At 52.3% G+C, this 14925-nt stretch overlaps 1 protein-coding gene across 1 annotated transcript in view; it reads right to left on the reverse strand.

The window, feature by feature from the left end:
- Window positions 1-1442: 1442 nt before the first annotated feature.
- Window positions 1443-14925, reverse strand: part of slc44a4 (solute carrier family 44 member 4) — a 91982-nt gene continuing 78499 nt past the window's right edge. The window contains exons 17-22 of the mRNA XM_072475513.1: window positions 11399-11502; window positions 11227-11300; window positions 9915-9985; window positions 8802-8896; window positions 7138-7222; window positions 1443-5791 (exon numbers count right to left, since the gene is read on the reverse strand). Of these exons, the coding sequence (XP_072331614.1) occupies window positions 5676-5791; window positions 7138-7222; window positions 8802-8896; window positions 9915-9985; window positions 11227-11300; window positions 11399-11502 (545 nt within the window). The 3' untranslated portion in view covers window positions 1443-5675. The remainder of the gene's footprint in view (window positions 5792-7137; window positions 7223-8801; window positions 8897-9914; window positions 9986-11226; window positions 11301-11398; window positions 11503-14925) is intronic.

Raw genomic sequence — 14925 nt, forward strand, 5'->3', positions numbered from 1 at the left:
ACGGCTTTGATTTTTAAAAAACCGAAAAGCTTTCATCGCTCTTGTGTCAAGGTCCTGAGCCTTACATTTATTTGCTACTTTTGGTAGGACCTGAAAGAATCTCTCACGTGACTGAGAAACCACTGACAAGGTTATCTGGGGAAACCTTCACTCCTGGAATGTGTATTTCCCGTTTCTTTGTATCCAACTACATCTGGAGGGAGAAGAGTGAAATGACTGAGGGGATTTGAACTGGAGAGTGTTTTTCTTCAATTTGCGAATTTTACCCCGAGGCAGTAATAGTGAGCAGAAAAGGACCATAATGTCGTGGACTATAGCACAGTACAGTAGGACCCTGCGCTCCGTCAGAACAGTGCCTCGGAGCATTGCTGAGAGTGCAGCACTCCCTCGGTACTGCACAGGATTGTCAGTTTAAATGTTTCTCCGCTGCCATGGAGGACTCGGACTGTGGAGCGACATCGACAATGTAGGTCCCCCGGGATGCCAGCTGCCCGATCGCTGCCCCGGCTGCCCATGAGGTGCCCCCCCCCCCCGGTGCTCCATCCCGCCCCCCCACGAGGGCGGCCGCGGGCTGAATCCGCAGCCGCCACCCGAGCTTCCTGACCGGCAACACTTGGTTAGAACCACGCCATCGGGAACTGGGCCGGTTTTGCCCAGAGAATCGCTGGCCCCCACGAAATCCGCGCGCGAGCGATTCTCCGGGCACGATTCCCGCGCAAACATCGATTCTCCGCCCCCCGCGCCAAGCGCGATCCCGGCGCAGGGCGGCGGAGAATCCCGCCCAGAGAGTTGCAAAGTCGCACAATCCTCAGAAAGCAATTCTCCTCATTTCTGTCCTAAAAGGACAATGCCTAATTTTAGAACGGTTCCCCTAGTTCTGTACTCACCCACAAGACGAAACATCCTCTCCAACTCCACTCTGTCTGGACCATTTTGGATTTTAAATACTTCAATCAAGTCACCCCCTCACTCTTCTAAACTCCAGTGGAAACAAGCCAGCCTTCCCTCATAAAACCCGCTCATTCGAAGATGTCAGGAGGGACCTCCAGAGTTTGGGGCCTATGTGAATGCACAACCTCCAATGGGGGAAGTCATTAAAACCAGAGATGGCCAATAGGCCAGAAATAGAGAAGCACATTTACCTTGGAGGGGTGTGGAACCGGGGGAGGCTGCAGAGATGAGGAGGGGGTCGAGGGCATGGTGGGATCTGTAAACAATTTTAAAATTAAGGCATGGCTTGACGGAGAGTCAATGTAGGTCAGTGAGCACAGGGGTGACCGACTGGGGAAAAGGACTCGGTCTCAGTTAGGTCACAGGCAGCAGGGTCCTCGGCTCTGGCAGGGTTGAATGCGGTTACAGGGAGTTGTCTATACAGCTGCCTGACCAGGGGGCGAGAGGCAATAGTCGGTAAACACTGATTGACCAGAAGAGACACAGGAACATTCACTGCTCAAGAACCTTTATTAATGGATGGTTTCAGCTGTTTAATGATTGTACACAGTGATAAAACAATAAAGTTACCAATTTGGAAGACAGTACTGATAAATCAGACTACAAACGATCCAGGATCTGGGACGAGAGAGAAGGGGCAGGATTCTCCGTTTCCGAGACGAAGTGTTGACGCCAACACAGAATCCTTTTACCACAGAAAAACCGGCACGGCACCCAGAACAATTCCACTACCGTTGAGGCGCCAGCACCAGTGCGGCGTGGAACACTCTCGATTGCAACGCCGGGCCCCTGATTGACCCTCATGAGGCTGACAAGCTGCAGGTGGAAAATGGCCGAGGCCCCGTGGAACACCGAGTCAGACCCACTAATGATATGCAAATGGTGCCTACTGTATGTGTGTTCCGGAATGCATTGATGCCACTGCCAAGGAGCATTGCGATTTGCCGTCAAATCGGTGCCTGCCACGATTTCGGCATCGGAACCCATTCGCCGCCTAATTGCCTTTCCCAATTTTGCCGTCGGCTAACAGAGAATCCCGCCCAAGGTGTTTCTCCAAGAGGCAGAATGCATTGCTTGGACATTGCAACACCAATCCTTTTTTAAAAATAAATTTAGAGTACCCAATTCATTTTTTCCAATTAAGGGGCAATTTAGCGCGGCCAATCCACCTACCCTGCACATCTTTGGGTTGTGGGGGCGAAACCCACGCAGACCCGGGGAGAATGTGCAAACTCCACACGGACAGTGACCCAGAGCCAGGATCGAACCTGGGACCTCGGCGCCGTGAGGCAGCAGGGCTAACCCACTGCGCCACCGTGCTGCCCTGCAACACCAATCCTGCTTACAAACATGTTGGCCGTTCAAAAAGGTGCCATTTATCTTGAAGCATTGAGTTACATGTATCTCAGAGGTGATGGGAAAGTGACGAGCTGCAAATCACTGCAGGGGCAGCAAAATAAAAATCCCTCAGTTTTTAAAATGTTTATTTAAAAAAAAAACATTTCCACAGCCGCAGCTTGCAAATTGACAAACAGATCATTTATATGTTATTTAAAACCACACATTGGGCCCTGTCACACACGCCAATTAAAATGTTCAGCTTTGTGTCCAGTTCAGAAACACTTCCCGAACAGCAAACTTTAAAAAACACATCAGGTTTGGTAGCAAATCAGCCGATGTGTGTCTTTGGGCTTAGTACAGCGCACGGTCCCAGTCTCATTCTTGCACTGAAAAGCCTCTCAGTCTCACACAATGGCAATAGGGGTAAATCTGGACAGGTTTGTTTCTTAGCTGAGCCAGCGGCATAACACACAATTTAAAACACATTGAAAATAAAAATGAATAAACCGAACTGTACATTCTGATCTGAGCTCTCGAGAAGGCACGAGGGTTCACCTGAAGTCCACCACTGGGGTCACCTGGACTTGGCTCAGCGAGGCAGCGAGAGAAAACACTCCCCTTTCCCATCACCTCGGAGGCACATGTCGAGGACAATTCAGGTGAAAGGTCACAGACCCCTGCCTTGTCTGTTCCACAGGGGCACTTCCGGCAGGGCTCAGAGACCACTGCCATCATCAGCGTCCTCCCAACACACACAAGGGAAGACATTCCTTCTTGTTGGTCACTAGGCTCACTAAAAGGAGTCTCAAAGTGCAATGCAGTTTGACTCGTGTAACTAATGCAGAGATTCCATTGTGGGAGAGAGTGAAAGGGAGAAGAGAGCGTGAGAAAGCAAGAGAGAGATGGAAAAAAAGTCAAATTGATCATGAGAGCTCCAACCACAGGAACTCTTCCAAATCGTTTTTTTTTAAAAATGGGTTTAAACCGAGCTCTAAAACTGCAAAAACAGCCATGATAGCTCGCAGCATTTGTGCTAACACTTGTACTGACTCGCCCAGTGCTGGTCACCATCAGGGGGGGGGGGGGGGGGGGGGGAAGAAAGTGGTGAGAGATTTGGATAAGTTTGCAGAAACTCTAAAGGATGCGTCAGGCTGGAGCTTCAGAGGAAAAGGGAAGAGATGGATCTTTATTTACACCTCGGCAAGGCGGAAACTCAACGTGATGGTTCAGTGACAGTGAACAGGGGCTGCTTGCTGACACCTCATGTCTGAACAGGTAGTGCGTGGTACAAGCTATTAACAAAAGTGCTATTTAACAAAGTGCTCTCAACAGCAAGGAGTGAGATCCCCCCCCTCTAATCCTTCACCAAGTGATCCCCCCGACCCCACCTCCTGCGTAAACAACAACCCCAAAAAGTGCAATAAGGAAAAACAGTTCATCACGATATATCTACAAAAATACATTTTCTCAGATGAAGCCACCTGATGCTGCCAGTGAGTCGAGTCGTCTATCGAGCTTAACACCACCCTTGACAGTTCCACTGGGTTTTAAAATACATCAACAGACTTGGTTCTGTCCTTCAAAAGAAGGAACAGCCCAGAGCCTTTCGCCAGCCCGCCCGCCCACCCCAGGCTGTGAAAACCAAGGCTTAAACCCCAGTGCAGGTGATTTAAATAGAGGACTGGGTTGGTGGATGGGAGCAGAAAATCAGACAACAGAGGAGCACTGGCCCTAATTGTCGTGTTAACAGCTGATGGATTTTCTTTAAAATACAATCGATTACTGTTTCAATCGATGCACTAATTTGTAAAATTGTTTCGCCACAGATGCCAGCCTAGCTGCACGGCGCGGAATAACTGCAGTGAGTGTGACCCAGGTGAATGCTTTCTCTAAATGGAAGCGGGCAGTAACAATTTGGGTATTAATGATCTCGCCATCAGCCCCAATCCTCCTGGTCCCAGAACGCAATCGGAAACCAAAGAGAACAGCAGGAGCTCAGAGAATCCACCCTCTGCTGTCGTTCCTCCTTTTAAAGCTTTCCAGCAGTCAAAGGGTTAAAAGGCCGCACGGGGAGAAGCTTTGGTTCCAGGCCTGACTGACCTGCAGAATCTGACCATTTCCCAGAGGAGCTGACAGCAGTTTCCCTGCTACCTGCTGCAGTTAGACTGAGAAAGGAAAATTGCCACCCAGCCCAGCGTTGATTCCATTTGAAATGTGCTACATATGGAGGAGGGGGGGGGGGGGGGGGGGGAGGGGAGGGGAGGAGCAGGAGGAGAGCAGATGGAGGGAGGAGGGGGAGAAGGATGTGAGGTTGAAGGGAGGGATAGCAAAGAGGAGAGGGATGGAGGAGGAGATGAGAGAGAGAGAAAGAGACAGGCAGAGGAGGAGAGGCGCCGAAGGGAGAAGAGAGTCTGAGGAGGGGATGGAGAAAGAGGTGGAGGGAGAAAGAGAGGTAATGGAGAGAGAGAAGGAGGGAGGGGGTGAAAGTGAGAAGGCAAGAAGAGTGGATAGAAGGATAACGAGAGAGGAGCAAGCGAGGTTTTCATGTTGCTGTTGTCTCAGGGTCACAAGTTTTGCGGAATTTCCATCCCAGTGATCCCGTTCGAGTTGCTGGAACCTATTCAATATTGGAGGTGCCCCACTGCCTTTAGAAAATATTACAATTCTACAGAGGAAGGTGCAGGAGAAATGAATCACAAAAAAAAGATTGGAAGGTTTCATATTTAAAAACAGTGAATATAGTCACAGCAATAATTTAAAAAGAGCGAGAGCGACAATACAGCTGTTATTTCCACAGACCATCATTTTTTAGATGCAAGTCATTTCTTCAAAAGGCACAAGTGGTAAATAGTGCAATAATTCAAATTCACCTCTGATTAAGGCTCGGGAGAGAGAGTCAGCAGTATTGCTGGACCAAGCAGCATCAAATAAAACTAAAGTCCCACTTTAAGTGGCTGATGGGCCCTGGAGGGAATCGCTGACCCATTCCTGGATCCAGTTCATAAGGTGCCTCGGTAGAATCCCTCTTGTCGGAATGGGGAAGGGATTCAGGAAAAGGTCATTGTCAAAATGGGAAAATCCCAGGGAACAGGAAGCACAATCGGGTTTATTACTGTGAGAGTAGCAACAGATGCACGGCTGTATCCTCTAGAAACAGTACATTCTTTAATTCAGGGAAGTGGCCATTATTCAGCACCTGGTGGGGAGGGGGATGTGGAGGGGGGGGCGGAATCACAGAAAATAAATTCTACTGATAGTTTGTTGGGTTTCAGCTCCCATCCCCCAACCCATCGTCACAAAATCTGCTCTCCCTCCCTGACACATGGCGACAATTGGCCTCCGACAACGTTATGTCATCAAATGTCACGAGAGCTGGGTGGAGATCATTTCTTCTCCTTGGATTTGACAGACTTGTTTTTCTTGTTGAGGATTTTCATCAGGGAGGCGGACATGTAATAGGGCTTCGCCAGGGAGCCATCATTCCTCTCCAGATCCTCCACTGTGGGGGAAAGATAAAAGATGGTTAGACGGAAGGACTTGCATTTATATAGCACCGTTCGTGACCTCGGGTGTCCCAAATAATGTCCCAATGAAAGATGTTTCAAAGCACAGTCACGGGGGGAAGCACGGAAATTAAATGAAAATCGCTTATTGTCACAAGTCGGCTTCAAATTAAGTTACTGTGAAAAGCCCCGAATCGCCACATTCCGGCGCCTGTTCGGGGAGGCTGGTACGGGAATTGAACCGTACTGCTGGCCTGCCTTGGTCTACTTTCAAAGCCAGCGAGTTAGCCTTGTGCTAAACCAGCCCCATACTTGAAGAGATTCAAGAGAATGGTTACAGGAGCAGCTTCCGTCCGGTGCATTGGTTGGAGAGTTTGGGTGTGGAGAAGAGGAGGCCGAGTGGAGATTTGATAGAATGTTCAAAATCATGAGGGGGCTGGACAGAGCAGTCAGGGGGCGGGACCTCATCCTGAGCAGGCCAAATGTCCTTTCAATTACCGCCCTTGTAGAGACATCATGACCTCGATTGTAACTCTTCGCTGCTTTTGTCTCGGGGTGTCAGAGTGGCGGCATAAGCTACGCAGACACGGGGAGAGAGTGCAAACTCTGGGCAGTTACCCGGGGCCTCCTCCTGCACTGTAAATTCTATGATTCTATGAAACTGTCCCCGCTTGCGAAAGGATCAAGAATGAGAGGGGCACAGATTTGAAATTATTGGCAAAAGAAGCAGAAGGGGGGGGGAATGTATTTCACCCAGCGAGTGACTGAGGTCTGGAATGTGCGGCCCCGGAGCTTGGGGGACGCAGATTCGATCAAGGCATTCAAAAGGCGACCTCGACTGTCAGCCGGAAAGGAAGCATGTGCGGGGTTATGGTGGCGATGGAGGGATGGAACTCGGTGAGTTGTTCATTCAGAGAGATGGTGCAGGCCTGAAGGGCCGAATGGCCTCCCTCTGCACGGTAACAATGCTGTGATTCGGAATTGGAATGTGGCAAACAGGGCAGCAAATTTGTGCACGGCAAGATCCCACAGGCAGTGATGTGAAACTGCTCCGAATGTTAATGTTGCTGCTTTTCTCTCAGGGGCCATCCCGGTCTCTCTCTCTCTTCCTCGAAAAGCTCAGGAAATTTGCACCCACTCCAAAAAATGCTGGGGCCACTTTGACAAACAAAAGCGCCCCCATTCCCCCTCCCCAGATATTTCCACACCCCCCCCCCCCCCCCCAAATGAAAGAGCTTGAATCCCATTCCAATGGAGTGAAGGGTGGCGGGATAATCCCAACCAGAGCAGCCCCAAACGCTAGGAGACGGGAGAGTGGGAGCAGGAGCTCCAGGCTACTCACAGAAGCAGAGGAACAGGGTGTCGACACACATGTTGTAAACACTGAAGAAACCGTGTGCGATCATATAGGATCCGACTACCAGAGTCTGTGAGGAACAGAGACACAGAAGAAAAATGCGTTAAGTCATCTTAACTTCTCCGTCCATTCTGTTGACTGACAGCCCGCTGGATGAACTTCCCTCCCTCCTCCCCCACAGAGTTTCTGAGCAGAGCGCAAACTATTGAACTACAGGAGGCACCGCCACAAAGCCGTGCACAACACACCCCAACGCAAACTGGAGGAACAGCACCTCATCTTTCAATGAGGCACCTTACAGCCTTCTGTCCTTGACACGGAGCTCCACAACGCTAGACCATTAACTCTCTCCTCCATCGTGACACTTCTTTTAATCCAGTTTCTCTTCTGTGCCAATGCTCCCCGCTCCCCCACATGGCCAACTGTCGCTTCTGCTGATGTCCTGCCTTCGCAGACAGCGGACCCCCTGCTCTGCCATTAACACATTGTTATCTCACATTTATGCCACATTCGGCACCTTCTTTAGTCTTTCACACCATTAACAGTCCCTTTGTCTCGTGTCTGTGACATCTTTGCCAATCTGCAGAGCCCCCAACTATCCCAGACCTATTTCGCTCCACCTACTCCACCCCTCTTAAACAGCATAAAATCCACCTCATTTCTCCCTCTTTTTTTGCTCTGAAATAGTCATCCGGACTCAAAACAGTGAAGGGGAGGGGGGCGGGAGGGGGGGGGGCCTCATTGGTTGCACTGGGGGAGGAATTGCCGCACATTTTCCAGTCTTGGCAACAGGTTATCTGGGAAAATTTCCCCACTTGTCGGATTCATCTGGCGCCCAGTGGAAAGACCAAATTAGATCATTCTGACCCACAGCTCCAACGTGGTTCACGATGGAATAAACACAGAGGCCGGAATTCTCTGGTCATCGGGATTCTCTGTTCCCGCTGGCAGCACCCCCACCCCCGTCCGCGGCTTCCCGACGGCTTGGAGTGTCTTCGATGGGAAATCCCATTGCCAAGTGGCGGGAACGCAGAAATATGCAGTTGGGGGACCCGAGAATCCAGCCCAATATTCCCAGATTCTCCTTTGTAGAACATACATACAGTGCAGAAGGAGGCCATTCGGCCCATCGGGTCTGCACCGACCCACTCAAGCCCCCGCTTCCACCCCATCCCTGCAACTCAACAACCCCTCCCAACCTTTTTGGACACGAAGGGCAATTTAGTATGGCCAATCCACCTAACCTGCACGTCTTTGGACTGTGGGAGGAAACCGGAGCACCCGGAGGAAACGCACGCAGACACGAGGAGAATGTGCAGACTCCTCACAGACAGTCACCCAGCGGGAAATCGAACCTGGGACCCTGGCGCTGTGAAGTCACAATGCTATCCAATTGTGCTACTGTGCTGCCCACATCCATCTCCGCGGAATTCCCGACTCTTGCGCCCTTCCAAATTCCATATCCAGCTCGTCTCTCGCTCTGCGGAATCCTTGATCCTGCCCTCTTCCCAGTCCCTATCCCCATCCACCCCACCTCCCCCCACAATTGATTCCTCTTCCCGTAATGTCCTCCAATTCCACCCAGGACTCTCCCCAACTCGGTTCAAAATGCTGCCAGTCACTGCTCCATTAAAAATATTGTCTCGTACCAATATAGGCAGCCAGTAGTAGTTCAGGACCGGAGCCTGGAATGTCGGGTCAGGAATTTTTATCCGCCCAGTGAAGAAGAAAAATGCCAAAACACCTGAAAAAGGAAAAAAGAAACATGGGAAAACAATCAATTGGAGTTACAAAGTGAACAGGCAGCACCATGTGAGTAATACTGTGGTGAGCACTGGCCCTGTGAACATCACTGCATTGTGCAGAGGTTTAAGGGATTATCCTGTGTACAAAGAAAGGATTAGCCTGTATCCTCCTGGCCCAATCATTCCCAACCTGACAGCGTTCCACCTAATCCTTCAACACCCCTCCCCCGCTCAAAATGTCCCACAGGTATTAACACATCTTCAATTAGAATTCCACAGCTCTCATCCCGCCATAACCACCAACACATCCCTCCCAACTGCCATTAAATCCCAATCTCCGACAAATCCGGCCTAATCCCTATTTAGCACCGGGTAAAATAGAATGGAATAGGGCATGCCCATTCAGCCTCTCTGTAAACCAGAAATCACACAAATCCCTGCTTGTGTCCCCACTAACATGCACGACATTACTCCGTATTCCTTAGCGCTCTTACTGAGCATTGAAAAAAAATCAAACTCCAATATAGTGGTGATTCATGGAGCTGGCCTTCACTGCTAATTGTGTGAAGGACTAGGGGCTGGCTTAGCACAGTGGGCTAAACAGCTGGCTTGTAATGCAGAACAAGGCCAGCAGCGCGGGTTCAATTCCCGTACCGGCCTCCCCGAACAGGCGCTGGAATGTGGCGACTAGGGGCTTTTCACAGTGACTTAATTGAAGCCGACTTCTGACAATAAGCGATTATTATTATTTCCACCAACCTCTTGTGTCAAGAAGTTGTTCCGAACTTCTCCCCTGAAGGGCCTGATGTCCCTTCCTCCCAAACCCAACCACCAGCAGCTATAATTTACCTGCTCCCCGTCAACTCCATTCAGCATCTGCTAAAATCCTTTCTGTCCCTCACCCTGCGGCCTTCCTTAACGACATTAGACTTTAAACAAGTCTCGAGTACGACTCACCCCTTCAGATTATTGTTATGTTCGCGCGCTAGGCAGCGGGTTCTCGGTCAGGTGACTTACCCACTCCACCGACGACCAGGAGCTTCCCAAAAAACAGCAGCAGGTCTGTAATTTTATCCAGGACAACCACCCTGAAGGAGACAAACAGAGAGAGAGTCCATCCTGCTGCTGGCAATCCATTCATACCACGCATCAGGGCGTCATCACTCTGCATTCCCCAGAACACTCACCCCCACCAGGGTACCCTCGTCCCCCCGCCTCCCAACCTTCTCCCCCTACCCCAACCTCTCGGGGTGCCTCCCACCCCTCCCGGTGCCCCTCCCTCCTCCCAGCTTGTGGGCAGCCAATGCCACCTCCCCACAGGAGAGAGGGAGAGAGAGAGAGAGAGAGGTTGGGGGGGGGGGGGGGGGGGGGGGGGGGGGGAGAACAGGAGATGGTGTTGCGGAGACAGTCAAGCATTTTTCAAATGATAAGAACAGTCCAGCACAGGAACGGGCCCTTCAGCTCTACAAGCCTGCGCCGACCATGCTGCCCGTCCAAACTAAAACCTTCTGCACTTCCGGGGTCCGTATCCCTCTATTCCCATCCTATTCATGTATTCGTCAAGATGCCCCTTAAACATCGCTATCGTCCCTGCTTCCACCACCTCCCCCAGCAGCACATTCCAGGCACTCACCCTCTCCGAGTAAATAACCTGCCTGTACATCGCATCTAACCTTTGCTCCTCACACTGTAAACCTATATCCCCGAAAGGAGAACTCAGCAACTGCTGTCCTAAATATTTATTATCCAGTTCCCCTTTTTGAAAGTTACTCCTGAATCTGCTTCCACCGCACTTTCAGGCAGCACATTCCAGATCACATCAACTCGCTGGGTGAATTCTCCTCATCTTCCCCCACCCCAACCCTGGTTCTTTGTTCGCAGGTTACTGATCCTCCACTCTATTCCCTCAAACATGTTCAGATAATTTATAATGTACATTACCTAGCTTTACCCTCCACTTGCTCATCAATCAGATTAATGTCGCTTTAATGTCAATTAATCCACAAAGAATTTGTCGGTGAAGGGTGTCAACGGGGATCGAACCACTGGGAAGAGACAACAGCCCGGAATCAAACTGTTCCCAGAGGAAGACGCAAGCTTGGGAAGAGGTGGGGGAGCGTCCGCAAGGTGCGATGGGGCGAGGGAGAGAGATACAGTGAAAGAGAGAGATGGGGAAGATGCCGGTACCTTACACCCCAATATTCGATGGGAGCATTCAGAGACAGGGAGTCAGTCCTCCCACACTCACCCCAGCGCCCCACCTTGGACCGCGACGGAGCTCAGGATGTAACATTACGACAAGTCATCAGGCATCATCAGGTTCACTTACCTGACCACATTCCTCATTAAGAGCTTGAAGGCATTCTTGGCTGATACGCAGAAATTTTTACCGTAAACAGCAATCTATAATTAGACATAAAAAGAGGTTATGCATCACTCTGGAGACATTCAGTGGGCGAGATTGTTTGCAAATGCCGCCAGCCATTCAGCTCCTCACTCACCATAATGTAGGCATTACGGTTCAGAAACTTGATGAATTTCTCCAGGCACCAGAAGCAGCATTTGAGACAACACATCAGGAATTTGGTGACGGGATTATGATAATCTGTGAGAGAGGGAGAAGCGGGCAATGAGATCCACTTGAACCAGCAAGAAGCCAGACTGTAAACTGACTCAACAACCCCATTCTCACTAATTACACAGCGGATCCTGTCACCTAATGCTGAGGGGCTCATTCCACCGACTTGAAAGTGATCATCCCGGCCTTTTGACGAAGATCAAGCAGAGGATCAAACAGGAGATCAGGTGTAATGCCTGTTCTTGTCAGTTTCCATCGAGTACGTCCCTTCTGTGGGGGCCATGAATTGGACTCACTTTGAATATGAGTTGGCTTTGGGAGAGAGGAAGGCGATGGATGAAGGGCTTGCCTTGTCCATTCGGTGCATTGACTTTGTATATTTAAGGATTAACATTTTCTTTCAACAAATAGTGATCTCAATCGATTATAATCATACCTATGACATACACTGTTTCACTGATCACAGATCCAGTGCGATAAGAATAATTCACATCAATCTGTAACCAGACCCACGCCCATCGCACTGATACACAGTCTCCCATCCAGACCCGTCCCCATCGCACTGATACACAGTCTCCCATCGAGACCCACGCCCATCGCACTGATACACAGTCTCCCATCCAGACCCGTCCCCATCGCACTGATACACAGTCTCCCATCGAGACCCACGCCCATCACACTGACACACAGTCTCCCATCGAGACCCACCCCCATCGCACTGATACACAGTCTCCCATCCAGACCCACCCCCATCGCACTGATACACAGTCTCCCATCCAGACCCACCCCCATCGCACTGATACACAGTCTCCCACCCAGACCCACCTCCATCGCACTGATACACAGTCTCCCACCCAGACCCACCCCCATCGCACTGATACACAGTCTCCCACCCAGACCCACCTCCATCGCACTGATACACAGTCTCCCACCCAGACCCACCCCCATCGCACTGATACCCAGTCTCCCACCCAGACCCACACCCATCGCACTGATACACAGTCTCCCACCCAGACCCACCTCCATCGCACTGATACACAGTCTCCCACCCAGACCCACCCCCATCGCACTGATCCACGGTGTCCCATCCAGACCCACCCCCATCGCACTGATACCCAGTCTCCCATCCAGACCCGTCCCCATCGCACTGATCCACGGTGTCCCATCCTGACCCACCCCCATCGCACTGATACACAGTCTCCCATCCAGACCCACCCCCATCGCACTGATACCCAGTCTCCCACCCAGACCCGTCCCCATCGCACTGATCCACGGTGTCCCATCCTGACCCACCCCCATCGCACTGATACACAGTCTCCCATACAGACCCACCCCCATCGCACTGATACCCAGTCTCCCACCCAGACCCACGCCCATCGCACTGATACACAGTCCCCCAACCAGACGCTCCCCCATCGCACTGATACACAGTCTCCCACCCAGACCCACCCCCATCGCACTGATACACAGTCTCCCACCCAGGCCCACCCCCATCGCACTGATCCACGGTGTCCCATCCAGACCCACCCCCATCGCACTGATACCCAGTCTCCCACCCAGACGCTCCCCCATCGCACTGACACACAGTCTCCCATCCAGACCCACCCCCATCGCACTGATACACAGTCTCCCATCCAGACCCGCCCCCATCGCACTGATACACAGTCTCCCATCCAGACCCACCCCCATCGCACTGATACACAGTCACCCATCCAGACCCGCCCCCATCGCACTGATACACAGTCTCCCATCCAGACCCGCCTCCATCGCACTGATCCATGGTCTCCCAACCAGACCCACCCCCATCGCACTGACACACAGTCTCCCATCCAGACCCACCCCCATCACACTGATACACAGTCTCCCATCCAGACCCACCCCCATCGCACTGATACACAGTCTCCCAACCAGACCCACCCCCATCGCACTGACACACAGTCTCCCATCCAGACGCTCCCCCATCGCACTGATACCCAGTCTCCCACCCAGGCCCACCCCCATCGCACTGATCCACGGTGTCCCATCCTGACCCACCCCCATCGCACTGATACACAGTCTCCCATCCAGACCCACCCATCGCACTGATACCCAGTCTCCCATCCAGACCCACCCCCATCGCACTGATACACAGTCTCCCATCCAGACCCACCCCCATTGCACTGATACACAGTCTCCCATCCAGACGCTCCCCCATCGCACTGATACCCAGTCTCCCACCCAGGCCCACCCCCATCGCACTGATCCACGGTGTCCCATCCTGACCCACCCCCATCGCACTGATACACAGTCTCCCATCCAGACCCACCCCCATCACACTGATACCCAGTCTCCCATCCAGACCCACCCCCATTGTACTGATACACAGTCTCCCATCCAGACCCACCATCACACTGATCCACGGTCTCCCAACCAGACCCACCCCCATCGCACTGACACACAGTCTCCCATCCAGGCCCACCCCCATCGCACTGATCCACGGTGTCCCATCCTGACCCACCCCCATCGCACTGATACACAGTCTCCCATCCTGACCCACCCCCATCGCACTGATACACAGTCTCCCATCCAGGCCCACCCCCATCGCACTGATCCACGGTGTCCCATCCTGACCCACCCCCATCGCACTGATACACAGTCTCCCATCCTGACCCACCCCCATCGCACTGATACACAGTCTCCCATCCAGACCCGCCCCCATCGCACTGATCCACGGTCTCCCAACCAGACCCACCCCCATCGCACTGACACACAGTCTCCCATCCAGACCCACCCCCATCACACTGATACACAGTCTCCCATCCAGACCCACCCCCATCGCACTGATACACAGTCTCCCATCCAGACCCACCCCATCGCACTGATACACAGTCTCCCATCCAGACCCACCCCCATCGCACTGATACACAGTCTCCCATCCAGACCCACCCCCATCGCACTGATACCCAGTCTCCCACCCAGACCCACCCCCATCGCACTGATCCACGGTCCCCCGTCTCGACCCACGCCCATCGCACTGATACACAGTCCCCCAACCAGACGCTCCCCCATCGCACTGACACACAGTCTCCCATCCAGACGCTCCCCCATCGCACTGATACCCAGTCTCCCACCCAGACCCACCCCCATCGCACTGATACACAGTCTCCCATCCAGACCCACCCATCGCACTGATACACAGTCTCCCATCCAGACCCACCCCCATTGCACTGATACCCAGTCTCCCACCCAGACCCACCCCCATCGCACTGATACACAGTCTCCCATCCAGACCCGCCCCCATCGCACTGATCCACGGTCTCCCAACCAGACCCACCCCCATCGCACTGACACACAGTCTCCCATCCAGACCCACCCCCATCACACTGATACACAGTCTCCCATCCAGACGCTCCCCCATCGCACTGATCCACGGTCCCCCGTCTAGACCCACCCCCATCGCACTGATACACA

The sequence above is a fragment of the Scyliorhinus torazame genome, chromosome 14 (genome assembly GCF_047496885.1).
Source record: "Scyliorhinus torazame isolate Kashiwa2021f chromosome 14, sScyTor2.1, whole genome shotgun sequence".
Classification (NCBI taxonomy): Eukaryota; Metazoa; Chordata; class Chondrichthyes; order Carcharhiniformes; family Scyliorhinidae; genus Scyliorhinus; species Scyliorhinus torazame.